The sequence below is a fragment of the Pteronotus mesoamericanus genome, unplaced genomic scaffold (genome assembly GCF_021234165.1).
Source record: "Pteronotus mesoamericanus isolate MK-2021 breed Mesoamerican mustached bat unplaced genomic scaffold, CSHL_Meso_final scaffold_232, whole genome shotgun sequence".
Classification (NCBI taxonomy): domain Eukaryota; kingdom Metazoa; phylum Chordata; class Mammalia; order Chiroptera; family Mormoopidae; genus Pteronotus; species Pteronotus mesoamericanus.
This window is the reverse complement of record NW_026555311.1, coordinates 536588-563573: the sequence shown is the minus strand read 5'-3', so window position 1 is coordinate 563573 and position 26986 is coordinate 536588. Positions and strand designations below refer to the sequence as shown.

At 45.6% G+C, this 26986-nt stretch overlaps 1 protein-coding gene across 2 annotated transcripts in view; it reads left to right on the top strand.

Annotated features, from left to right (window-relative positions):
- Positions 1 to 26986, top strand: part of PFKP (phosphofructokinase, platelet) — a 58478-nt gene that overhangs the window by 4245 nt on the left and 27247 nt on the right. For both annotated transcript variants that reach the window (XM_054591584.1, XM_054591583.1), the window contains exons 2-7: positions 8862 to 8935; positions 19723 to 19800; positions 22676 to 22865; positions 23852 to 24017; positions 24725 to 24769; positions 24968 to 25076. In XM_054591584.1, the coding sequence (XP_054447559.1) occupies positions 8862 to 8935; positions 19723 to 19800; positions 22676 to 22865; positions 23852 to 24017; positions 24725 to 24769; positions 24968 to 25076 (662 nt within the window). The remainder of the gene's footprint in view (positions 1 to 8861; positions 8936 to 19722; positions 19801 to 22675; positions 22866 to 23851; positions 24018 to 24724; positions 24770 to 24967; positions 25077 to 26986) is intronic.

Genomic DNA, 26986 nt, shown 5'->3' with positions numbered 1-26986 from the left:
TATTTTTTAAAAAACCATAAATCCCTTCTCTATATTTCTGACCCCCTATCCCCACCCATTAGGGAACGATATTTCTAAGGCTAATTATTTTTCTTTTTGTGTGTGTTTCTTCTTTTTGCCACAAGCTGCAAATTTAAACTGGCTTCCATTTTAACCCAAATGGACAGGCTTAACCATGAGTAGGTACCCACCCTCAAGCAGGATTGTGTCACAGACTAAAAATGACTCCTTGTTTTAGACACCCACTGTGGGCTTCCGGAAGGTGGGGCTGAGAGTTCTTAGCAATGGAGTGGACATTAAGGGCAGAGTCCTTTTTTGCCCTTTTTTTGCTCATGGCAAAGTAAACAGAGAGTTTACATAAATTGAGTCTATGTGTCTTCCCATTAATAGTGAGAATAACTAACATTTAATGACCGATGCTATGTTGCAGGCATTAATGCTCCATGCATTAACTCGTCCTCATTTAACAAGTGAGTGAGGGAGCTTTGAGAGGAACCAAGTGTACTTTGTACCTTTCAGAACTATGAGATGTCATCTGCTAGGTGGTAGGGCAGCAGTGGAAATGGGGCACCGGGACGCAGGTGCCGTTTCCTCATCCATTTCTGGCACCCAGCACAGGCGTTGGCAGCTTACTAAGGAGTGTGAACCAATTCTTCCCTCTAGGCATTCTAGCTGTTTACTTTTCATGAAGCCATGTCAATGAATTAAATCTCTTCTAATCCACAGCACTCTCATCTCCTGAGTAATGTTTGGAGAGGATGGATGACTGGAGATTAGTAGACAGTAGTGTGAGGGACTGTGGATGGGGCTCAGGTACCTGGCTGGTTCTTCACAGAACGTGTATTTCTTGAACATTCCTTTGGGGCCCTGCTTTGATGGGTTCCTTCTGTGCCCACCTGGAGCTCTGCTGGCATAAGATGCAAAGGGCAATTAAGAACAGTGGGAATCTTTCCTCACAGTGCCAACCCCTTATGGTCCTGGAACTCTGTATCTATACATTCTGTCATGGGATCTTCTGTGTTTACAGTGTAATAATTTAGCAAAAGCGATTAGGTCTAGGAGGTAGTGTATTAAAACGATAGTATTAACCTCATGTATACTGTGGGAAGTCTGTGCAATTGCATAGTTATCTACACATGCAAACATGGTTTTGTGACATTTTGTCATCTTTCAGAAAAGCTTGTTTTCCCCCTTGGCTACAGAAAACGAAAAGCTTTCCTATAGAGCTCAAACCTATTATCAGGGAGAATTGGGGCCATTTGAATGTGCAGTACCCATCTGGTGGGCTGTCAGAAGCTATTATAATTAGAAAAAATGAAGATAGGGCAGCACCCTTCTAAAGGCAGGCATCAGAACACAACATTGTCCACTCACTGTGATTGCGATTGTGCTAAAAATGTGTCTTTGGATAAAGAACAGTTGGCTATATGTTAAGGAAGTAGTTGGGTCACTTTTCTAGTTACTTTTTTCAACCAGCTTCCTATAGTGCTGTATTTTTATTTGTTAGAGTGTCTGTAGGGCCCCTTTCATCCCCTATGTCTTCCCACCAAATACTTTGCATGTTGGGGACTATAGTCCTTGTGTTTGTCAGGAGGGAGAAGGCATAAAGGGCCCTGGTGGAGCAGAGCTTTGAGTAGCAGGTCTAATTCTTATTCACCGGGCTTGGTCCGTGCTTCTTTCAGCCAGCAGGGCGGGTCTCACATCTTTCACTTGGCCAGAGGAAAGTACAATCACTCAACTCTTATCTCTCTCCTTCCCTCGCCCTCGCGGTTGCCCTTCTCTTTGATAAAAGGCTGCAGGCTGCAGGAGGACAAGGAGGATGTGCAAAAGAGAAAGGATGTCTGCCTCTGGCCCTGCTGCTCAGGCCTCATGGCTTCCTCTCTGTCCTTGAGGCTTGAGTTCCCCTGCAGGCCTTGCTGAGATGTACACTGGGGTTTAGAAGGTCTAGGGGAGGCCTGAGAACCACTGAGCTGCTGGTCCCTTTGGTCAGCTGAGGACCATGATTCAGTCCTCGGTCCATGGGGTGTTTTGAAACCCAGGCATCTTGGACCCTTTAAGCAGTTTCTTACAATGGTTTTCTGACCAGGAATTTGACTGGATTGCAATATAGGACCTTGTCTACTATACAAAGGTGGAAACCAGTCGCCCAGTCAGAAGTTTCTTTTGCTTAGATGATGTGGGAAAGGGTGCCCTAGGGTAACCTGTGCAGCCATTACTCTTTATCTTTTCAGCTCTGCTTTCGTATGCCAGGTCTTGTTTCCATTTTCATTGAACTGTTACTCGAATTAATGATGGGCTCCTAGGTGAAGGCAGACATGGCCCCTCCTCTTGGGCAGTGGCACTGTTGTGACTGGGGGGCAGATGAACATGAGGAGGAAGCAAACCTGGGGGAAGGTCCTGGTCCCTGAAAGGCCCAGGGCAGCCTGTATCAGGGACCCTCTGTAACCAAACAGGGGACCTGGCCCTGAGTGGGTCTGCCTAGGGATGGCGTCAGTATGTGGGCTCTTGACTTTGTGCAGGAAAGATTTCACAACACAAGTCCAGGTGACTATGAGGCTGTTTATTAAATCTGGGGGCAGTGAAACAAGGAAGGGGTTAGCATGCAAGAAGCAAGAGGAGAGCCTAGGCTGGGCTGCCTTAGTTCACTGGGAAGTCAGAAAAAAAGGGGGCCTTGGAGACAGGTTCAGCGGGTCAGTCTGGGAGGAGCTGCTGCTGCCCATTGCTCCCCTGGTTGCAAGTCTTGTGGGGACCCTTAGAGCTTGGGAGATGCGTGCCTGTGACTGAAGAAGTGAAGGAAGAAAAGAACAAAGGGAATGGCCCAGGCTTCCCAAGAAGAGAGAGCACTTTGGGTCCTTTGTCTTGAAGGTTTTTTAACTCTGTCTTGCAGGCAGGAGTTTTCGGGGAAGTCTTGGGGGACTTATTCAGCAGAATATTCATCAGTTGTCCAGTTGTCAATTTTCAAAGTCCTAGTCTCCACTGATTGGTCAATGTCTGGGTAGGGGGTCATCAGTCACTGCTGCTGGTCCTGGTATCACCCACCTGGTTTTGCTGCTTTCCTGGGCCTGGAGCTGAAATACAACTGAGGCCTAGATGTTTCTCTAGGGAGGTGAACTTCTGTGTCTGGCTATGAATTTTTCGGCCAGTTTGTTCATCTGTCTCAGTTTCCCTATTCCATTTGCCAAGGAGTTTTCCTAGCTCCTCCCTATCCTTCCTCACCTCCATCTGACCCCAGGGCAGGAGGGAGCCTGAGGAGGCTGAAGGGGAGCCTGCAGGGGCTTCAAGGAAGAGGTCAGGGCCATATGGGCAAAGTTCCTGGGGAGGGGCAGGTGGCGAGGACTTTGGATTCAGCTTTTGTGACCTGGAAGCCCCCTGGAAGCACCGGCTGCCTTGGATATAGGGGGTCTTTTACGTAGGGGAGAGCAGAGGGGAGAAGAGGCCAAGTTCAGGATCTCATGAGGAGCAGGACTGGGCCATAGGTTGAGGGTTTCGGGGGTGGAACTGGGCACCTGACAGGACCCTCTCCCCGCGGAGAAGGACGCTAAGGGGCCCTGATATGGGATTTCTAAGTGGAGGGTCTGGCTCTGATAGGACCTGTCCGTGCAGCAGGAGAAAGCACAGAGGATGCAGTGAGCAGAGATGGAGGCAGATAGGGTGTGGTCAAAGGACATCCTTTACAACAGTGCTTATTCCAGTGACAAGGGGAGGACCAGTGAAAACCAGCCACAGGAAACAGGCCACATTGGGTACTTGGAATGGAATATTCATCACCCTTCAGGAGTGCTAATTTGTGCTAATGCATGTGGCAAGATTTACACAGAATGTTCAGTGTTCCAGAGCAGGTTCCAGAGCATACTGTGCAGTAGAAATGAGGCTTGGGTGCAAGGCCCTTGTCCTAAACATGACTTTAAACCGTCTAGTCACCATGTTAAAACATAAAGTTTGTAAAGAAACAGGTGAAATTAATTTTAAATGTATATTTTATTTAACCCAATATCTCAATTCATAGTCAATATAAAGAGTATTTAGATAGTTCACCCTTCCCCCGCCCCCACTCTCATCCTGTTCCGTGAAAGTTCAGTGTTTCTCTCACTTGACAGCAGCCTTCTGGCTCAATGTTGCTCCTGTTTAGAGGGTCTCTATTAATTCTTGACGTTGACGTTGGAATGACACGCAGGGGACTATCTGCAGTGGAGGCTGAGACGCAGCACACGGCAGGCACGCTTCCCCCGCGGCCTCGGCAGGCTGGGAGTGCTCTGCCCCAGAGGGCCTCGTGGCTGGCCTCCCTCACCATCTTCAATTCTCCCTCAAACAGCGCTTCTCCCAAAGACCAGCGCTAGCTTTTATTTTTCAAAAAGGAGTTTAAATATCAAAATTAGTTAGAGAATGGCTATAAGTACTGAGAAATATGCAGGGAGCGTGGCTCGAAGGAGTCGTAAGGAGATAAGAAATAAAATAGATAAGAAATAAAGAATGAATCCCAATTATTTTGTCAGAGTCAGCGTATTCCTTGTTTCTTACAAATTACTCAAAGTTTAAATTTTACCAGAACAGAATCTTAGGAAACATTTGGAAACAAGGAGTCCACCTTAATTCCGGAATTCAAGGAAGAAATCACTTAGTGACTAGCTTACCTGCATGATAGTTTATCAAGAAACTATGAATATGTAATGTCAAGAAAACAATTTAACAATCTACTTGTTTTACTGTATCCTAAGTAATCACCACACACTTCTCACTTAGCTCCTTCCTAGTTTTTTCCAAGGTTTATTTTATTTTTGGTTCCCATCAGAGTACTGTACATCCCCTGAGGACTAGGATTTACATTTTTGCAAATAATGAAGACGTTATTTACCAAATATTAAGATTATTACTTGGTAGCAGGATTACATTGTCCCATGGAAATAATTATGAGCTGTTTTATTTCCCAGGTCTGGCTACCAAAACTGAAACAAAAGGTAAATGAATGGGCCCGACAGTGTCTGAGCTGTTACTAAAAACAGCAGTTTGTGTGCAGAGGGAAAGGCCTCAGAACCGCCTGTGTTATGAGTGGATGCGAGCTGGGCCCCAGGACAGTGTTTGGTGGCAAGACAGTAAGTGCTGGTCCTGCTCATCCAGAAGACTGTCAGCCTCTAACACAAAGGACCCGTGTCTTGAACCAGGTCCTGTGTGTAAGAGGCCATGGGTGAAAATTGGCTTTTTCTGTGTTCCTTGGTGTTTGTCCTCCAGGGTCCCTTCTCCTCCAAAGGCAGCCACCTGCAGGGCACAGCCACCGTAGCAGTTTGTGTCCCAGCTGTGCACCACGTTGAAAAGGAGAGCTGTCTAATGGAATAGACCTCACCTCAAAAAGCAAAACAGCAATGGGAGCCTGCACGCCTTTTTATCTTAAAGTTCCATTTGGTGTTTCTAATGCACAGCCATTGACCTAGAGGGAATTAGGTCATCTTTTAAGATAAAATAAAAAAAAAAGACCAAGGTATATACACCAGCTCCGCCATTTATTAATTTTGCTTTTGGCTTTCAATTTTTTCTGCTCAGCCCAGCTTCTCTGTCTCTTTGGAAACACCCAGGATCCTGCGGGCTGCCTTGTGCATTAGCCTAGGTGCTGGGGCACTAACTAACCTCAGTTACTTGTGCTGTGCTGGGAGCAGAGGACTCTGCTCAGGCCCTATCAGGAGGCTGCTAGCTCCCAGCTGGGGCAAAGGCCAGCTGATTTTACTAAATCATAGGAACTGGCAAGTGAACAAAGCCTGTGAGGCTGTGGCCTTGTTCTCAGACTGCAGTTAGCCCCAGAGCTTGGTGAAAAGGTGGTGCTCAGGGCCCTCCCCTGCCTGGGAAACCCCGGGGGGCCTAGCCCCCCACCACCTGGGACCCCCTGCAGGCTGAGGTGTGACAGGCCATTTTCTCGGCAAGTGCGGGTTCACTGCCAGAGGCTGAGTGAGACTGAGGCCAAAGGGCTGGTGTGAAGGGCGTTCAGACTTCATGGGACAGAGGTCAGAGTTGGGGCAGGCCTTCCCTGCATGGGGATCTCCTGGGCTCACCTCTGGGTCATGTCCCCCTTGTCACGGTTTTACTCCTGCCATTTCTTATCCACTTTTTAAATCCACCAATTTGTCTTCTTTTATCCTGTCTTTATGAAGATCCCCTCCCCCATCTTCTCCCAGGAGCGGGGGTTCAGGAAGGGGGAAGTGGAGTGTTAACCTTTCGAATCTCCTGGCAACAAAGCATTGGTATGGTTCAGCGTCTGGTGGTTAACTTACCAGTTACAATGGCCATAGAACAGAGGCCTAGACTCATGGAATATGTCAGGAGGGACGGTGAGGAGCTGGTTTATCAGTTAAAGCCTGAGGGTTCAGGAAGCTCCATGCACACCGGACCCCGGGATCTTGGTCAGGTGTGAGCCTGGGGCAGGGCACCTCTTCCCCTGACAAGAGGAGGCAGGCAGGGAAGTGCCAGGAACCCTTCCTGGGGATGCAGGACCCTAGCCCTGGAGTTTCAAAGAGGGCACCGTTGGTCCTGACACCAGGACATGACATGGGGCAGCCCTGGGGCTCATGGGCTGTGCAGGTAGATGAGGCATGAGGTTCAAGGAGGAGCATCCCTGTGGACCAAGCAGGTAGGAACAGTCCCTGTGAGGGGAGATCTCCCCCTGAGGAGTCTGGTTTTATGCATCCAGACCTAGGGGAGGAGCATGGGCACATTCATGTTTTAGAGACAGAACACCAACGTTGATGCAGAAAACATCTAAAAAGTCGTGCTGCGGGGTGGGGGGGGGCATTCAGGGGGCATAGGGACAACACACTCATATGGAGTTTTCTGTAGGGCTTGTGAGCTGTCTCCCCAGGGGCAAGTAGGCAAATGGGGAGAAGAACATCTTCTACCTGATCTGTAATTGTTGTTTTAAGACCTTATTTTTTATGGTAGTTTTCACTTCACAGCACAATTGAGGGGAAGATACAGTGAGTTCCCATATTCCCCCTATCCTTCCCCCCACACAGCCTCCCCCATCATACTAGATGGAACATTCGCTACAGCTGATGAATCTCCATGGTCACATCATCATCGCTCAGAGTCCACAGTTGACATCAAGATGTCATCTTGTGTACAAGATGAATGACATCTTGTACATTCTGCGGTTTTGGACAAAGGTCTAATGAGATATACACACCATTACGGTATCACACAGAGCAGCCTCACTGCCCTAGAAACCCCGTGTTCTGCCTGTATGTCCCTCCCTCTCTTGGAAACCACCCATCTTTTACCTTTTCCAGAATATTTAAATTTTTTAACTGAAAGAATGTGCTTATAAATTACTGGTATAATAACAAACAAGAGAGGAAAATCCGTTTTAATGATTCTGACTATAGTGAAGATAATGTTAGAGGAAGGCCCCAAGATTCAGGGGAAATGTTGGCAGAAAACGTCTGCTTTACATGCACAAGTCATTGAGGGCATTAGTAGTATCCAGCTTGAGCAACAGAGGAGAAAGTCGTGTTGTTCAGCAAGAGAGAGAGAATACAGGAGGAGGAGAAAATAAGATTGCAATACTGCATCTTACGATACTGAACTTGAGGTTCTGGAGAGATATCTACTAATTAATTAGTAAGTTGTTCAAATTCTTTGTGTAATAAACTAGGTTTGAACATGAAGTAATGAGACTACCAAATATAAGTATGTCCACATGTACATAGATATTAGATAGATATTAAACATGGACTTATTTCCAAGATATGTACCCCGCCAAGCTTTATCAGCTACATGAATATTATATAGCCTTCCAAAATTGTCACATTTTGGAGGCAACAGTCTTATTCTAGTATTTCAGAACTGGCTCAACACGCATCTGTAATTTGAAAATTTTTAATTGTCTTCTGAGTGGGTTTGCCATTCAAATATGATGTACAAATTCAGTCTCTGTGTCTCTTGAGTGGACTCCTGGAGCCACAGTGCCTTTTGTTTTTTTATTCACCAAAAGTATCACTCACTCAATGGTCCATGTTCTCCAACATCCTTTGTCCTCACTTTTTTTCCCCCCAAATTTAAATTTATGAAGACAGTGGATTGGAACTGTTGGGTGTCCAGGAGCCGCTTGACTGAATAAGCTTTGCTGCTCTTCCTGAGGCACAGGACTGCATCATCTCTGAAAGAAGTGACCCTCATCCCTTGTCACTTCTTTCCTCCTGGCCTTAACTCATCAGCTAAGGTGATGGTACAGGATTTGACAGATGTGAGAGTCACTGAGCTCTAGACAGCAGTTCTATGCAGAGAGCAGGAGGGAGTGAACAGACTGGGGCCCCATGCATCACACAAAGCTGAGTTTAATTTCCTTGACGTCCTCTGAGAAAGTGTGGGAAATGTCCTAGATATATCTTGATCAGGTATTATTTATAGTATATTGGTCTAATTTTTCTTTTTATAAACTTGCATGACTTGTTTTGTATTTAAGGCCATTGGTAGCTGGTTTTCAATTCCTCAAATCACAGACCAATGGTCCTTTTCAGTACTACTCTCTTAGAATTTGGCTAACTATAAATAAATGACTGTCCTTTGTGTTGTTTTGTAATTGGAAGGAGTTGCCTGCAAATTTAGAGGGAATCCAGGTAGCTCATGTCCTGAGCCTGTGAGCAGAGCTATTGTAAATTAAATGTGCGCCAGCCCCTCCTCCAAAAATGTTCATTTGTAGATGAGCCCATAAATGCTGGGCTCTCCACTTTGCATTTTCTCTCAGTCCTGATGCTAATCCTGGACGCATGCGTCCGGCCCATCTTTCATCTGAGGCGCCTTCTGAGAGGCCACAGTTTCGCTGTGGTCATGGCCAGTTGTGTGCCTAGTCTCTTCTATAAATGCCGTCCTGTCTTTTCCAGGTATGAATGCCGCTGTCCGTGCAGTCGTGCGCATGGGGATCTACGCGGGGGCCAAGGTGTACTTCATCTATGAGGTCAGTGTCCTGCGGCAGTCCTGCTTTCTCTGATCTTCAGGTGTCCCTGTCTTGCATTCACCCGGTGCTCTCACGCCTTCCAGGGTTGCAACCCAGGGTCAGTGGTGACAGCGTGCTCAGGGGGCCAGCAGGGGAGCCAAGGTCCCACCAGAGCTTACCTGGGAGAATGTGCTCCCCCTCCGGATGCACCTCTGAGGTTTGTGTTAGGGAGCGAGGGGTGGATGAGACAGGCACAAAATGCCATTTTGGTATCAACTGGTCTTGCAGGATTAATGATCTCAAACTGGTTGTACTTATTCGTTGTTTTTATTCCTTATAGATGTGATATATTCACTTAAAATGGAGTTGAATTTGAATAAACATTAAGATGAATGGGAAAAATCAGCCACTTTGAGCTTTTCATTATTAATGTGACACCCAGACTGCCTCCCTGGTGTCTGTTTATCTGTTTACTTCAGAATGAGGGGTCAAATCCAACAGCAGTTATAGCCCATTATCTTCTGCATTTGCGGTCTTGGCAATTTAGAAGTGAGTAGTGTTTGGGGGGAAGGCCTCGAAATAGTTTGGACCACATGATTTATTTCAAAAACTACTAGGAAAAAATAATTTATATTTAGATTTTCAATTTATGAAACATAATAAAACGTATACAAAGGAAATAAGAGAATATATTTTTAAATGACTTAACTCTTTCAAGACCATGGTTAATATTTTATGTTGATTCCTCCCAGTGTTATATATGTGAAAGACTGGAAGAAAATATGTACATTTTAAAAATTTCAGTAAGTGTTTTTGGTATAGTACATTTTCTACCAACCATTACATTACGGTGATTTACTATATGCTACACACATCTCAAAACTGTTGCTTTCAATGTCTATATAATACTCTGTCACACTGATGCCTTAACATTTACCTGACCATTTATTTACTGGGTCATTCCATTGCCACGCCACTGGACTATTTAGGTCACTGCCCATTTCTCAACTCTCGTAACACAGCAAGATCCATATTAATAGGTGAGGCTTTTTTATGCTTTGTATTATTAATGTGGTCCCAAGGCATTGACTGAATTAGAAAACACGGCCCTTATCATGGGTCTTGATGTGTCTCACCAGTGATTTCTGAAACGTGTTCCAGCCCACTCTGCACCCCTACGCCGCACCCAAAAGTGGCACCAAATCCAGTGGTCTTGTGTGCACAGCCCTCGTCTGACTCACCAGAGCTGGTGCGGGTTCCAAGGCTGTTTGCTAAAGCCCTTTCTCCTTTTGTGATGTGGCCACTCATGGTCTTTGCTCATTAGTCTAAATAACCATTTTTTTATTGTTTGCTGAAAAGATGTTTTTTTCCAGTGCTTTGGTTTGCTTTTCTAAGTTGTGGTTCTATGGGTCTAGGGTTGTATCCATCTAATTTGGGTAATGTTAAAATAATGGGTCCAGTCAAAACAGCCCCAAACCGTTGTTCTGTCATTTTCTATGTGGATGTATTTAGGGTCAAATTGCCCTTGTGGATGTCTGTCCTAGGCCTGGCCCTGCAGCTGCTGTCCCCTGTTCACTGATGTGGAATGAGCACACGAGACACAGGGCCACGCTCACCACTCTCACGTCCCTACTCCCTTTGATGTTTGAGTTTGCACTCAGATGACTGTTCTGCTTCTGCTGAGGAGTGTGCATGCATGAGTACAGCTTCCTCTGCCTTTTAATTTTATTTTGGGGAGAAGAGAGGATTGCATTCTGCCTTTGAACTTGAGAGAAGACACCACACTTGGTCAGATGGCAGTTCTTAACACATGTTTTTAAAAATATTTTGGGGGTTGGTCCACCCTCAGGTCACGTTCTGTTCTGAATAACAAAATGATTTCAACTTCTCTGAAGATTAATTTACTTGGTCTTGTGGTATCTGGCATGTTCTCCGGGGAACCTTTGATTTCACTGGCTGCTGGCTCCGTCACCTTTTGTGACCCTCCAGGTGACGCTGCAGGTGTAATGAGCTGAAGATCTCTCTCTATAGAGGTGCGTTTTGTCTTCATGATGACTTTGCGGTGTGTAGAGGGAAGGGAAGGAAGTCATTTCGGTTACTTCATAGTTAAAGGAACTGACTCGTCCTTGTGGACAGTTTACTTTCTCCATGTCACCGTTCATCACTAGCAGGACTGGGAAGAGAGCTGGAATCCCACATCAACCCCCAAGGACATTCATTAGTATCTGGAGACATTTTGATCATCCCATTATGGGGAGAGGTGCTACTGGCATCTAGGGAGAGGAGGCCAGGGATTCTGCTCAACATCCCTCAGTGCACAGGACAGACCCTTAACAAGGAATTATCTTGCCTAAATGGCAGTAATGCTGAGGTCTGGAAACCTGCATTAAACCAAGGCGGCTACATTCTTCAAGTCCTCTCTGGAGGGAGGTGAGCTCTGCTTCCTGCCCCTCCCAGCACGTGGGCAGTGAGGAGTCCTGAATCTGAGTAGATCCATCTCTGTTAGGGAAAACAAGAAATGTCTATGGATACTCCACTGGGAAAATGCCATGGAGAATTCTTGTGTGGAATGGTGTTAGGATGATTCTAATTTTCATAATAACTCTTTTATCAGTAATCAGCACCTCCGATGGAAGGCGTCTCAGAGCACACAGCTGATTGCAGTGTGTGTGCTTTAACACTAGGAGAGATCAGGCCTCTGACGTTCTTAGATATGGAGGGAAAAGGGAACAGCTTGCAGACAGAGGCATTGGAACTGAAATCGCCTGTCTGGAGATGATGCAATTCTTCCCATGACACCCCACCCCCATCCTCCCAAAAGAGAGAAATATTGTACCAGTGAGTTGACGGGGGCCTTTAGTGTCCACCCTACCTGGGGCTCGCCTAGTGTCCCTTCAGACCCATAGGAATTCGCACTGGTCATCAGTATTATCTCATTGAATTGAAATTGATTGGGGTCCCATCATTTTTCTATGACAGATTTAGTGACTCTGTATCTGCTATTCTGAAATTCAAAAATGTCTAAAATCTGCCAGTTTTTTCCTAAGTCACTTGGGCAACCAACCTCATTGATGCTGTGTGCAATCCTTTCTCACCCACCTTGGGTGACCATCCCTCAAATAGGAGGAGGTGACTCCCTCTCTTGACAGTGCCAGTTCACATGGGCTCACTCTGTGTCTGTGGTGTTCAGGATCCCAGCCTTCTCAACTCTGCCACCTCTCCCACCCCATGGGTTGGGGGAAGTGATTACCTATGTAGAGATCCCAGTGACGGGGGATAAAGAAATTAACATTTCTGGCCCTGTTTCCTCATCTGTCCAGTGAAAATCTTATTTGCCTTTCCTGCAGTTAGAAAGCTTTGAGTTCAAACTGGGCAAGGGGGCTTGGGTGGGGGTGCAATGGTGGGTGTGCCTTTGGTGTTGTTGGTTTTCTCCAGGTACAGAATCGGGAGGATGAGGGCTCTGAACTGAATTCACTTCTCTAAATACCTTCTCAGAACTGCAAACATGTCCATATGTTCTTTTCTGTGGACCCTGCCCTGACAGACAGGGCTTCCTTCTACACCACACACCATAGCGCTATTGGTATTTGCAGGGGATGATGGGAGGGTGTGAGGGGGTGTCCTGTGGGGGCAGGTGGTTCAGAGCATCCCTGCCTCTGCCAATCAAGATCCAGGACCACACCCCTACCCCAGAGCAGTGACCATGAGGAATGCCTCCAGACACTGGCAGGTGTCCCTTGTGAGCCAACTCTCCTGTGATTTGGGCTCCAATTTAGGAGAAGTTTGGTTTTACTTTTTAAAGCCTCATTCAGTAACTTATCCAACATGTTTGGCCGTTTATAGTCTAGTTTCTAAGTCTACCTAGACTTTTCAAGGTGACTCGCACACCCAAACAGTCAGGATTAATTATTGAAAGAAGGGAGTTTGGGGTTTTTTCCTTGAGCAGAAAATGTGTGGGAAGTGTATTGATCAGAAACCAGTGGTGTCTCTGCTGGAGGCCTGGCACCGACTTGTTTTGTCTGGCTGGGTGAGCAGTGGATCGGGAGCAGTGCTACGTGTGCTGCCTGCAGAGCCCTTGGCCTGTTCAGGGACGGGCGGGGCGGGGTGCGATTAACCCGTTCTCTCCACTTACTGAGCCAGTTGTTGATTTTTTTTTTTTTTTTTTTTTTTTTTGCTTTTCTTTTCGGATAGGACTTTTTTCCTAGTAAGTGCCTTCAGCTTATTGGAGGTGGTGAGGGCTAGTGCATCACATGTTTTTGTAAAAGACTGCACAGGGGCGGCCTGCCCTGGGTCCAGGTGGACCAGACAGACACCTGGTGGGAGAGTCCACGTTGCAGCTGGTGCAGTCTTGGCTGCAGGCACAGTCGGCTAGAGGTGATTTGACATGAGACGTCCCATTACCCAAAGGTTTTTCTGTAGACTTAAAAAACCATTATTATTACAGCTCTTTAAATATGACTCATGGAAAATCCTTCCTTTGTGAAATACCTCTTAACAGTTGGGTGCTGCTCAGGGACAGCGTTTGTGAGTGTGTCAGCACGGCTCCTCTGCTGTCGTCTTCGGAGCATTGAAGAAAGGCTACGATTGCCTATCCCTTTCAGCAGCTGCTCTTTTTGGTGTTAGAAATAAGGCATTCTACATGATTTCTTATTGTTAAAGGATAAGGGCTTTCGAACGACAGCCTCAGGAGCTAATAGCCAGGTTTTCACAGGCTGGCTGCTGTAGGTGCCAAGCCTCACTCTCCCTGGAGGTCCAGTGAGTGGCTTTCTCACTCTCCCTGCCCCCACCTCCAGACTGGTTTTCTTTCTTCCTTCCTCTCTCTCCCTCCCCCCTCTCCCCTATCTCCTCCCCTCCTTCCCTCTTTCCTTTCCTTCCTTCCTTTCTTCTGAATTTGAATGACCGCACTTAATCCAAGCTGCACTGGGCTTGGAACCCTGAGCATCATGGCCTGACTTAACACACTAATAAATAAGCGTTGTCAGTTAATAGATTGGTATCATTATCCCCTTCCTAATAGAAACAGTCTCTTTGCCATGGGGTTCACTATTTTCCCTCTCAGATACGATGAACCACCTGCTGCCAGTTTTTAAAGTGAGAAATGTTGTGTCCAAACAAAAAAAACAGCAACAAGAAAAACCTCCACCATTTCCAAGGAGAGCAGCTCAAGGAGACATAGTGGGTGTTGGAGATCTGGGTTCGCCCTGTGTCTTGGACCATGTGGCAGTGATGGATGCTGATGTTCCCTGAAGGGACCAAGAGCAGGTTAAAATGTCAGTGGTGACGTTTGGGAACTTATCTGGTTCATCCTTTCTTCACCCCTCCTGTCACTAGCTCCACCTCCCTGCTACAGTTCCCTGAAGGCCAAGCAGGGTGACCAGAATCACACTGTCTCCTTTCCTGGCGGTTTTACACATAACTGTTTCTGCATTTTAACTTCCTTAGAGGCAAAGCTACTTAACCACTAAACGTCTGTCTAAAAATGGTCAAAGTGATGCTCCAATGTACAGTTCGGTGTCTCTCTGTGCAGCTGATGGGTAAATGTTTAGGTTAAATTACACTGGGCCCACCCCTCCCCTGCTGTGCATGCACAGTACAAGGTTGGTTGAGTTTCTTAAGTTAATTAGTGAAAGACAGGTGACCTGGGTCCCTGCATTCCCTCCCTTCCACAGGAATGTTGGCGGGTACATTGAAGAGTAGATGACAGCACTCAGCCCTGGCTGGTGTGGCTCAGTGGATTGAGCACTGGCTTGCAAACCAAAGGGTCCCTGGTTTGATTCCCAGTAGGGCACATGCCTGGGTTGTGGGCGAGGTCCCCAGCTGAGGGTGTGTGAAAGGCAACCACACATTGATGTGTCTCTCCTTCTCTGTCTCCCTTCCTTCCCCTCTCTCTAGAAATAAATACATAAAACCTTAAAAAAAAAACTAATAAAAAAAATAAGATGACAGCACGGAGCCCCCAACTGGATGCTTCCTGTGGAATCTGTGACTTGGCCTTGACACCATCAGCACAGTGCTCTTGACTTGAGATAAAATCTAGTGATTGTCAACATTTTAGCGTTCAAATTGCAGAAGCGATCATCTCCCTCCCCTTCCTTTGTTCCCACCCCCACTGTTATCACTGTGGGCTGATTAAATAATTTATTGTGAAGTGACAGGCTCTCTCTGCCTCGGAGGTTGGGGTCTGGCTTCGTCCTGCTGTGACTTTCAGTTGTGTGACTCCCCAGAATTATGCATTGTTAGTTGTAGCTTCAAGATATCCAGGAAGGCCAATTGGGTAAATAAGTCATGTCAGTGTATTACGAAGTTTTCACAAACACAGGATCAGGGCTGCACAATGATCTGTCATGTTCTAACCTGTTTTAGGGTTTTGGAGCTGATGAATCTTGCCAAGGACAAACCCAAAGGCAGTACAGGCCTTTACCCGGAAGTCATGAAATCGACGAGCACGGGTGACTTATTTTCCTAGACTGGAGCATTTGTGCCCTTAGAGCCTGGGGGTGAGGGGGTGGTGTCAGCAGGCTCTGGGCGGGGGGAGAGGAAATGCGTGATCAGAGGTTCTGCATGTGAGTTTCCCTTGGGCAAAGTAAACTCATAATTCCTAAACTTTGAAAACCATTGACGTGGTGAACCTTGGCCAGCTTCGTTTTCACGTGCACCTAGTTTTGCACAGTGACATTTAGTGAACCTGACACTTGAGAGTAGTTCAGAGGTGACCTCTCCACATGCTTGCTCTTAAGTTCTGTAAGTGAAATGCTGCAATTTACTAAAGAATAAACCAGGAAAACCTTAACCCTATAGGAAACAAAAGTATGTATTCACTCAGAAGCAGCAGAACCCCCGCATAAGTCTCTGAATGCCAGTGTAACTATGTCTAGAAAATACTTGTGAAGTGCATTCTCTTTAGTAGGTATTTGGAGTGATTGCCATTTAAACGGTGAGGTGTCGTCTGAAGAATGCAGGAAATCCAATTTGGAGAAAGCATTGCAGAGTTGACAAGACATATCAATACCTGGAACAGAAACATCCTAAAAGAAAAGGCCTACTGTACTGTAGGACGAGGCTGCAATTTCCCTCTGGGTCTCCAAACAAAAACAACAAAACAAAAACAAAAAAAGAACAAACAAAAACAAAAAACACAGATCTCTTATAAAAGAACTCCACCCATTGATGGACTAGCTCTAATGTTAACAGATGTCTAAAAACACAAGTCAAGATGAACACAATGCGATCAAATGACCCCATGTAAAAAATTCTGTGGGATGATGGATTTAATATATCTGCCTAAGCGACTCTTGGGTTCATCCTATGCATTAGGACCGACAAGAAAGGTAGTGCTACTTTAAATCATAAACTAAGTGTGGCTTTAAAATTTTTATGGTTTGTTTTTCTTATGTGAGTCATTGAACTGGCTCTGAAGGCAAATTCCACAGGAGAATTTTAGAATATGTGTTGGGCTCTCGCAGTACTGGAATAAGTATTCAGCCTTTCAACGAAGCTTCACTAGAATTACCTGAATTTATAAATAATGGTACATTTGGGTAAAATCAGACTTCCCAATTTAGTAATATCTTTCTCATAAAAGACAGCGCAAAGCTGCAGTTGGTAGTTATTTTTCAAAGTCACATGAGTTTAACGACTTTGCCAATTGAAGGAGTCATTTCCTATAACTTGGCCCATGTGTGCAATAAGGAGGATGCTGTGAATGCAATCATCACAAAATCATCCTTTTTATTCTTCATCACTGGTTTACCATATGTATCTATGCCACATGGAATAATCAAATATGTCTGGAGAACAATTTTACTTTTCAAAATATGTGTTATGTTTTGTGAAACTGTTTCCCATGTTCTAACTCTGGAAACAAAAATGATTTATAAATGTTTTTTTTTATTAAATCAGTATTTCAATTCTGAGGCATAATAAAGGGAAAGAATTTTTTCCACTTCCAGTGTGGCATGTACTAAGCATCAGATCATATGTGGTGTCCTATGGGGAAGCACGTGTTGCAGGAATAATCTGGAAGTTTATTCCCTCAGTTGCGGGATCTGTTAGCATCCTTTGTGTCATCCCTGCTGCTGATGCTGAAGCTGGATTGCTTCATTCCCTTGTCTGTTGAGTTACCTAATGAGTGAACGTACAGAAATTAGATGCCCTGGTTGGTGTGGCTAAGTTTCTTGGCACGTCGTCCCATGGACCGGAAGTTTGCGAGTTCAATTCCCTGTCAGGGCACATATCCAGGTTGTAGGTTTGGTCCTCAGTTGGGACACCTATGAGAAGCAACTGATTGATGTCTCTTTTTCACATTGATGTTTCTCTCTCTTTTCCCTTTTCCTCTTTCTCTAAAAGCAAGGAGGAAAAGTCCTCTGGTGAGAATTAAAAAAAAAGAAAAGAAATTGGTGGCTGTTAGCAAAGGCTGGGAGGTTCGCACTCTCTTTTTTGTCAAAGCCTGCGGTTCGTGCAATTAGTTGGGTTTTCCTCCTGCTCATCCAGGATGGTCTTGGTTGATGACTGCTGTTCTGGCCTAATTAATGGTGATGTTTTCTCTCCTTCTCAGAAGTATGCATGTTTGGACGATAAAACATCATCTATTTCTGTAGGGCCTGTTTCAGCACAGGGGTTAAGCATCTGAAACTTGGAGCTGGGCCACAGGTCTGCTTGTGTGCACTTCCCAGGCTTTGCAGCAGTAAGGCCAGAAAGTTAGCACTGCCCCTGATTGCAGTCGCTTCCTAATGGTCTCCTCTCTTAAGGTGGCATGCCGTGCTGCGCTGCAGTGTGGGCATTCTTAACAGAGAAGTGGCAAGTGTGCGCTGGCAGAAATAATTCAAATGGCAACCCTAAGACTAGATATTCTCTCTTTCCCTCTCTCTCTCTCTCTCTCTCTCTCTCAATTTTCTATCATTTATCTCACCTGTTATCTATCTCTCCATCCATGGACTGTCTCCCTGTCATCTAGCTATCTGTCCATCATCCATCCATCCATCTATCAATCATCTATTATCTGCCTACATTACCTATCTACATATCTATTTATTTTTAATATTCTGTTGAAATAAGATCCCTGGGGATCACTTAGATGGAGGAGGGAGCTTGGTTTTGCATTTGGTCCTGGAGCAGCAGGATAATTTGTGCCCGGTGCAGCCTCTGTCCCTGAGGTCTCTCACACACCAGGACGGAGCATAAATAGCGGCTCTGATAAGTGCTCCTCTCCCAGAGGGAGCCTGGATCCAGTCACTTTCTTGCTTATCACTCTGCCATCCACAATGACAGCCACGCCGGCTCCATGCTGTAAATGGAATAGGCTAAAACTGTGCACCCTGTAAAGCTTACACAAGAAGGGTTATGGGAACAAAGAGATAGAAGGGATCCTTAAAGTCAGACGGAGGTGTGTTTGGAAGAACCTCCATGGCTTCCCCACGCAGACAGTGGGAAGGTTGTGAACCACCCTGAACCAGCCTGTTCTGGGGCTGAGGACAGAGGGTGAGGAGGGGCCAGGGGCTGGGACCCTCAGTAACTACAACCTGCAGAGATGCCTGCCACTCAAAGACAAACCTGCTTTCAGCTTCTCTTTGTTCTGTGTCATTTCATGCTGGTATTCCCTTTCCTGTTTGTCACAGATATAATATATGTGTATATATAACACTAGGCTGTGTGCACATGTACATATATATATATGTGTATTTATATATTAAAATATATTCATGTATTATATAGAATATAATATCTAATAATATCATATACACATTAATACATATATATTATACATGCATAATTAATAACCAAATGTAATTTTATAATATTTTATAGTATAGCAATATAAATATGACTACATATATGTGCATGTGTATAATGTAGTGTTATATAATATTTATCATGTAATTATAATAATAGACCAATATATTATATGATATATAATATATTCATTGTGCTGTTATTATAAATACTATATTTATGAGTATACAAATTAATCAATCATAAAGATCCCTGCATTATTGGTTAATCTATGCACAAGGCTCTGTACTCAGTGGGAGTTTCATTATTTAAAATCTTAATTCCTTTTTTCTTTTTTCTTAGCCTTCACTAGGTAGGGGACATGAATTCACAACAATAATCTATTGTGATGAACCTTGGTAAATGATTAAGGCTTATTCTTTTTTAAGGGTGAATGCTATTTAAAGTGAGTCACTTAAATAAAGTTGTGAATGAACATTTCTGTATTTCTTGATCTTATATATTCTATGGGTAAAAGAGAGATGCTTTTTAGAGTCAAAAAGTGATTATTTTGTTGTCCTAGGCAAAAGTGTGCACGTGTATCCTAATTCAATCCCAGCCTCCCCTTGGTAAAGTAAATGTCACTAATATGGAAGAAGGAGGCTGAATTATTGGGGTAACATTCAGCTGTGCTTATAAACAATATTTCATATATATCAAAAACAGCATGAATTGGCCTGGGCAGAGGGGGACCCTGGCAGGAATGCTTTCATGTATGCTGTGTGATTGGCACCAAGTACATGTGTGTTAAAGGACAAACAGTTTCAGGGTGTGTCCCTTTTCAATCTCTCAGGCACCATTAGGCAACGGTTCTCTGGACGAGTCTGGGTTGGCATTCCCACTCTTAGCTGTTAAATTCCAGGGGCTTTCCCGCCACCCCTATTGTGCGTGACACACGTATGAGCTGTGTCTGCAAAACACTAGGCTCCTAGGCCCTTAGCTTCATTGTCACTTGTATCTACATTTCATGTAGTTTAGGATGAATTAATGCTGCAACAACATTTACCCAGTTTTAAAAAGAGTTTGATTCTCTCCCCCAGGGCTACCAAGGCATGGTGGACGGTGGCAGCAATATTGTGGAAGCGGACTGGGAGAGCGTGTCCAGCATTCTGCAAGTGGTAGGTGCCGAGTTCCATAGATTGTTTCCCTCTCTAAGTAACTCTCTTTGTTTGAAATCTTTGGTCCTTATGTGCCAATCAGACTTAAAACAGATTAGTGTGCTGCCTGGCCTTATTTTTACCTGTTCAACAGGAAAGAAAACATTCTTAATGTGTCATTTAATTACATTTTGCAAAAACACTTTATATCATGCAAATGGAGGAATTATCCTTGCAATAAAGAGTCATGCATAATAGATACCATTCCTCATGGTACTTGTAGCAGATTTGGAGGTGTGTGTGTGTGTGTGTGTGTGTGTGTGGTGTGTGTGTGTATGTTTTATACCAGATAAATGTTAAGGCATTTTCATTTGTTGATGCTGCTGTGTGGCAAAAATCTGCACCTGCTGGGTTTTCTCAAGGTCCTTGGCATCAGGGTATCACAACCTGGGAGAGACCCCAGCCAGCGGCTCCAAGGGCTGTGGGTTTAGAGGCACAGAGCACCCTGCCCTGCCTGCTCCAGGCTGCATGGATTGCCTCAATGTGTCCAAGGGTGAGGTAATCACCACTTAAGGCAAAGAAACAGCTGCTTAGTTTGAATTTAAAAGACACCTGCCCCGATATTTTATGTTTGTGTTTAATTATGCCTAAAAGAATTTCCAGAACACTGTGTAGCTTAGCAAAAGCTCCAAACAGTTGAGAATTAAAGAGATCACATGGAGAGAATGAACTTCATGAAATGTGCCTGCGGTTTTATCTTTTGTAACGTATGTATTAATGTGTGACTCCTGTTGAGTAGTTTTTAATTGAAATAACCAAATAGATACATTCCCTATGAAGGTGCTAGTGCAATGGATGAATGGATGAAAAGTTTATGAAATAATATATAAAAAATAAATGGAATATTAGTTAGTCTTATAAAAAAAAGAACTGCAATATGGGACAACATGGATGGATCTTGAGGACATTGTGCTAAATATAAAATAAGTCAGACAGACAAGGACAAATACTGTATCATCTCACTTATATGCATAATCTAAAACACAGAACTCCTAGAAGCAAAGAATAAAGTGGTGTTTCCAAGGGGCTGGAGGGTCAGGGAGATGGATGGATGACGGCCAAAGGGTACAAGCTTTCAGCTATAAGATGAATACATTTTGGGATCTAATGTAGAGCATTGTGACTATAGTTGATAATGGAGTGTCACACACTTGAAATTTGTTAAGAGGGTGTAAGTGTTCTCACAGCACACACACAAAAGGTAACTGTGCGAGGTGATGAATGTGTTCATTTATTTGATTGTGGTAATTATTTCACAGTGTATACATATATTAAGTCATCATATCACATACCTTAAAAATGTTAACAATGCTTTATTATACACTTAAAAGTTTCTAAAAGAGTAAATCTTAAGATTTTTCACCACAAAAAACAAAGGTAACCATGCAAATTGATAGATGTATAAACTAATCTTATTGTGGTAATCATTTCACAATATATGCACGTATCAATGCATCAGATTGTGGACCTTAAGCTGACACAATGTTGTATGTCAATTATATCTTGGTAACTCTGGAGGAGATGACAGCAGGGTGTATGATTTAATACCAGTCACAGATCCGTAAGTCTACATGTAAACCTTGACTCTACCGCTCCTAGAAAGAGACCAAAGGAAAGATTTGCACCCATCAATACTTAGGCAGAATGATATTTGCAAAAAAAATCAGGATGGTGTTGTTCAAATTCCCGACAGCAAACTGTGTGTGCAAAAAAACCCCATTTCATTTCTGTTATTGTGGTTGTGCAGGAGACAGGAGATACAAATGTGATTGTGGAGAGTGTGTGTGCATGTGTGCATGCACTGCCTACTTCTCTGCCAGAATTATTCAATTCTGGTTTCATCCCTGAGGCCCCGGCCATATTATCTCCTCCCTGTTTATGGGCTGCTGACTTAACTTCCAGTTGTGAGAAAGCACATCACTGGCTAATTAATTGCTCTTGGTCAAATCGAAGTGCAGAGAACCAGCTTACCTTTGCTCTGTGCCCTGCACCTGCCACCCAGGCTCACCTGTGCTGTGTGGGCAAGTCATATGATCGTTCCTGTCATAATGACTCTTATTAACACAGGATCACTGTTGAGGAGTGAGTTCTCTGAAGTGAGCATGTATTTGAAGGATCGCATGCAAATTCCAGTTTTATGAGTGCATCCCTGGTGTATGCAAGGGAACCCTGCATTTTCTAAATACAACTAGCAATTCATTTCTGAAGCACCAAGTAGGAAAGATCATGACTTATCTCTCTGGAAGTTGGAATGACGTAACAGAAGTTTTTTGTTTGTTTGTTTGTTTGTTTTAAGATTTAATCTTTAAGAAGGGTTAGGGTTGGTGAGATGTAGTCAAAAAATAAATCTCTTTGGTTCACAGGTTCCTATTTTGCCTGTATGTATGGTGAGCTCTGAGTAACGAAAGGGGAGCCTTATTACCTGGGGCCACTGGCCGTGGCACTTCCCTGACCTACCGGCTGATGGCAGCACTGGGCCTGCCTGAGGCTCAGGGAGCACGGGGCCCAGGGGTCCTGTTGCCCCGTGCCGCACAGCCTCCTGGGTGGCTGTCATCGCCTTGTAAACTCTCTTATGCATGTTTAGCTGGCAGTGGTCCTTGTTTCCATACCCTACTTGGCTCCCCCTGGGCATGAAGCCATTGTCTCTATTGAATTCCAGGATGGAGCTAAAAATGGGAAAACAAGCGTTTGCAGTGGACCAACCGAAGAGATTGAAAGGAGGGAATCCTAACTTTGGAAAGTCCAATATCTACATCTGCACTCACACGTGCCGATCTATCCATTGTCCCCCCTAGTTGTTAGGAGACAGATAAACAGGATTTCATTTCTTTTTCAGGGTGGGACCATTATTGGCAGTGCCCGGTGCAAAGCCTTCCGTACCCGAGAAGGCCGCCTGAAAGCCGCTCACAACCTGGTGCAGCGGGGCATCACCAACCTGTGTGTGATTGGCGGGGACGGCAGTCTCACCGGGGCCAACATCTTCCGGGAGGAGTGGAGTGGGCTGCTGGAGGAGCTGGCCCACAGCGGTGCGTGTCCACATCCCCTGCGTCCCTCCCCTGACTTCTTTTCCCCTCTTCATCTTCTTTTCCCTGCAGAGAACTTCGACCTCATCCACCCTGCCTATTTAACTGTCGCTCAGGTATTCGTGGTATCAGATTTTACAGTCACCACCTCAGGACTTACATTGGACGTCAAATAATAACAATAATAAGAATCACGTTTATTTTGCTGTACTATGGTAAAAGTGTTGATTCCAATTTAATACAAAATATGACCAGTGGAATCATATTGCTGGAACTAACAGCCACTTCATGAAAGACCTAAACTTGCTCTGAAGTACTTGTCCTGAGTTCTGTAAAATCAGTCCTGGAAGGAGAGTCGCTCTCAGGTGCCAGCAGCAGGGGCCTCACAGCAGCTTCTGTCCACGTACTCTGGTCTGATACAGGCTGGGTGGTGACAAAGAGGAGGAATAGCCGCCTGAGTCCCTGCTTGGGCTGCCCCCATCCTTGACCACTCTGATTGGATTTAAGCGGATCTACTTACTCATCGGTCTTTTCTGAGGAAGTTAAGTAGGCAGTACCAACTGACTAGCCCCCCAAGGCCTATTAGAAATCAATATCATGGTTATAAAATATTTTTATGTGCTTAATTCTGGGATTGTGATGTCTCCTTACTGAGAGCTATGTTATCCTCTCTGGCCATTACCAGGCAGAAGTCAGATTTTACCCACAGATTGTAGTATGCAGACCGTCCCGCCATTGATTTTTACAGTCCCATGCTCTCGTCTATGACGTCTCCCTTCTCATCATCACCTCCACTGTTGTCTGGCATTTATTTCCAGGAGTGTAGAGAATTAGGTCATGGAGAATTTTGAAAAAACAGAACAACAGATGGGAAAAGTGTGTTCGGAGTCATGGGTTTCTCTATGCACCCCTGTCCTGTCCCTCACCTCGCGTGCCACGGGTCCGCGGGCTGCTCCCAGTGATGAGGGGTGTGTCTGTGTCCCCCACAGGCAAGATCAACAAGGAGGAGGTAAAGAAGCATGGATACCTCAACGTCGTGGGGATGGTGGGCTCCATTGACAATGACTTCTGCGGGACAGACATGACCATTGGCACTGACTCGGCTTTGCACCGGATCATCGAAGTTGTTGATGCCATCATGACGACGGCCCAGAGGTAGACACAGAGGAGCCAGTGGGCGGGCAGGCAGCATGGGGCACCCTGTGCACTGTGGCTAGGTGCTCATGCTGATTCTGGAAGGTTCCACAGCGGGTGTTCTGGTGCAGCTCCTGTTACTTAAGTATTAGAAACAGTGCAAGAAAATTGTCCTTAGGTTCACGTTTTACTTTCAGATTTATAAACTTACTTCCCTCTCCCCTCCCATTATAGAAGAAAAATGTGTTCATTGGAGAGAATTTAGAAGACAAAAATCATCATTATCTGAAGTCTTGCCCAGAGTTCTCCTGTAGAAATAGCAGCAAGCAAAGCTGTGTGAATGTCACCACAGCCCGGGCTAGAGATGTGGGGACGCATTCAGGTCCCCATCCTCTCACACAGTTGCATCTGTGACCTGCCATGCACTGAAGTGCAGATGAAGCGATGGCGCTTTATCCATGGTGATACAGACTCCATCCAACAAATGCTGTAAAACGTGGGCCTGGGGAGTGCACTCACCCTCCGCACCCCTTTACTCACAAAAGTTTGAGATTCCCTTGTGATAGCATTTGCTTCTGTAGAAAGAGGGTCCTTTTCTGGAAGCCCGGGCACCTGCCATAATCTTGGAGCAGCCTTTCCGTCTGACTTGGCTGCGCCAGCACTTGTCTCTGTGTGTCCTGTGCTCTTCCCAGCGGTGGTAAGAGGATGCTCCTTTGTCTGTTTTCCAGCCACCAGAGGACCTTCGTTCTCGAGGTCATGGGGAGACACTGCGGGTATGTGTGTGCAGACATGATTCGGGTGGAAGGGACCCTCCCACAGCCCCCTGGACAGCCCTGCAGCCCAGTGCACATGCTGCGGGGGAGGTTTGCCAGGGGCCAGGGGCCCCCGTGCAGGTTCAGCATTCCGTCTGCCCAAGGCGAGTCCTGGGTGCCCAGCAGCAGCCTAATGGGATCCTTGCTCTTCCCATGTAGGTACCTAGCCCTAGTGAGCGCCTTGGCCTGTGGGGCGGACTGGGTGTTCCTTCCGGAATCTCCACCAGAAGATGGTTGGCAGGAGACCATGTGCATCAAGCTGTCAGAGGTAACTTGCTCTCTGCCTCCCTCGACTCCCAACCATCCTCCCTGCCCCGTGCTGGCCGTGCCCTGTGAATGCCCGTAGGGTTTTAGTTTGGACAGAGTTTTAGACAGCTGAATGCTGTTGGGTTCTAGAGTGAATTTAAGCTGGGTGCATAGGACCTGCATATATGGGCTGATTGGCTGTTCACACGGGGTTTGCTTCCCAATGCTGCGACGAGTGAGGCAATGGAGAAACGGTAACAACCGTTCTGTTTCTCATGCAAAGCACAGTTAATTTTACCTGGAGGAGGGAGTGTGAAGTCACAGCTATTGAAAGAAATTGACGTTGGGAAGAAAACCTGTCTCTTGTTTTATCTCCACATACCACTATGGACAGACCTGTGTTCTGACTCGACTCTGAATTCCCCCACAACTCTGACATGTGTAACGACAGTCCCCCTCCGCTGTGTGTTCCCGCTGTGCCGGGCTTGATGTCAGGTTGACGAATTACTTTGAAGCAGACTTTTCCCTCAGGTCCGTAGTTTGTGGCATGGTCGTGTTTCACCCTGTGGATTATACACGTAAGGCAAATTTCCCTCTCATTAAGGTTTGTGAGGTCTCACTTGAAACAACAGCTTTCAGGAGAGGAACCTCAGTATGTGGGGGAATTCCTTGTGCTTTATTTTTATAACCCTCTTATCACTGGTCTACAGGGAAATGAGTCGATGGCATTGGCTAGTCACAGCTGTATACAGCAAACATATAAGCACTATGCATAGCAAGGACACACATGCAGTAAGACATTGCCTTCACCTTCATGGTACCAGATTTGAAGATGGGAATTCTTTACTTGGGAGAGCCAGGCCCCTGTTGGAAGTTGGAGCTCTTAGCTGGAAATAGACCACTGATTACAGGGAATGTCCAAAGTACACATGCTAGTATGGAAGTGATAAACGGGTTCCCAGTTGCTTGGTCTTGCCTAGGCACGTGGGCCATTCTCCGCCAACCATCTGGTGCTGGGAGATACGTGGCTGGTTGCATGAGACGAGGGCGGCACTCCTTCTAGATGGGCACCTCTGTGTGCCGCTGAGGACGCCTTTAATTACCATCACATGGGACGCGGCATAAGATCACAGCCCCCAAGGGCCTGTGCCTGTTTCTGTGAGCTATTCTCCACCTCTCAGACAGCCTCTGGCCTGGCCCAGGACAACGCTGTCACAGGCCAAGATCTGACGGCAGCCCTCGGAGATGGAAACACACCCTCCCTGTCAGGAAGTATGCACGTAGCAGGTCAGAGGTCAGTGCTGAGTCTGCAGCACTGACCACAACTGTAACTGTGTGGTCTTGCCTGCAAACTCCATGCGTTTCAGACTTTATAAGCTGCACTTTCAGCCAGGAAATGAGTCAGAATAGACCGCCCCCCTGAGTGTTGACGGAGTGAGGACCGATCGTTGAAACTCGCCTGTGCGTGGAAACACTTGATATTGTTATATCTGTAATTCATTTTCGTTGGTTGTTAATGTGGCACTGGGAGGATTTTTCCAAATATCTTTCTGCGTAAATTGGCCCAGGACGCAGACCCCAGGGCACCCCCACTGCAGGCATTTCCGTATAAAATTAGGAAAGATTCTGCGGAATCGGAAGGCCTGGGGTTGAGTCCTGGTCCTGCCACCCCCAGGGGCACATTGGGCACCTCGCCTTCCCGGGCCCTAAGCTCCTGGGCTGTGATGTGGGGGATACGTTGCTCCTTAGCAATTTTGTGACAAATGAGTGAGTGAGTCCAGCTGGGGAGCCATCAGACGTCCAGTGACCCACATAAACAAGGCCATCTCCCCACTTCAGTGTGCAGATGACTCCAATATTTCTCACCACCTTGGGGGTACTATTTTACAGAGGAAGTGTGGCTGTTTGGCTGAGCCCACATTTATGGACATG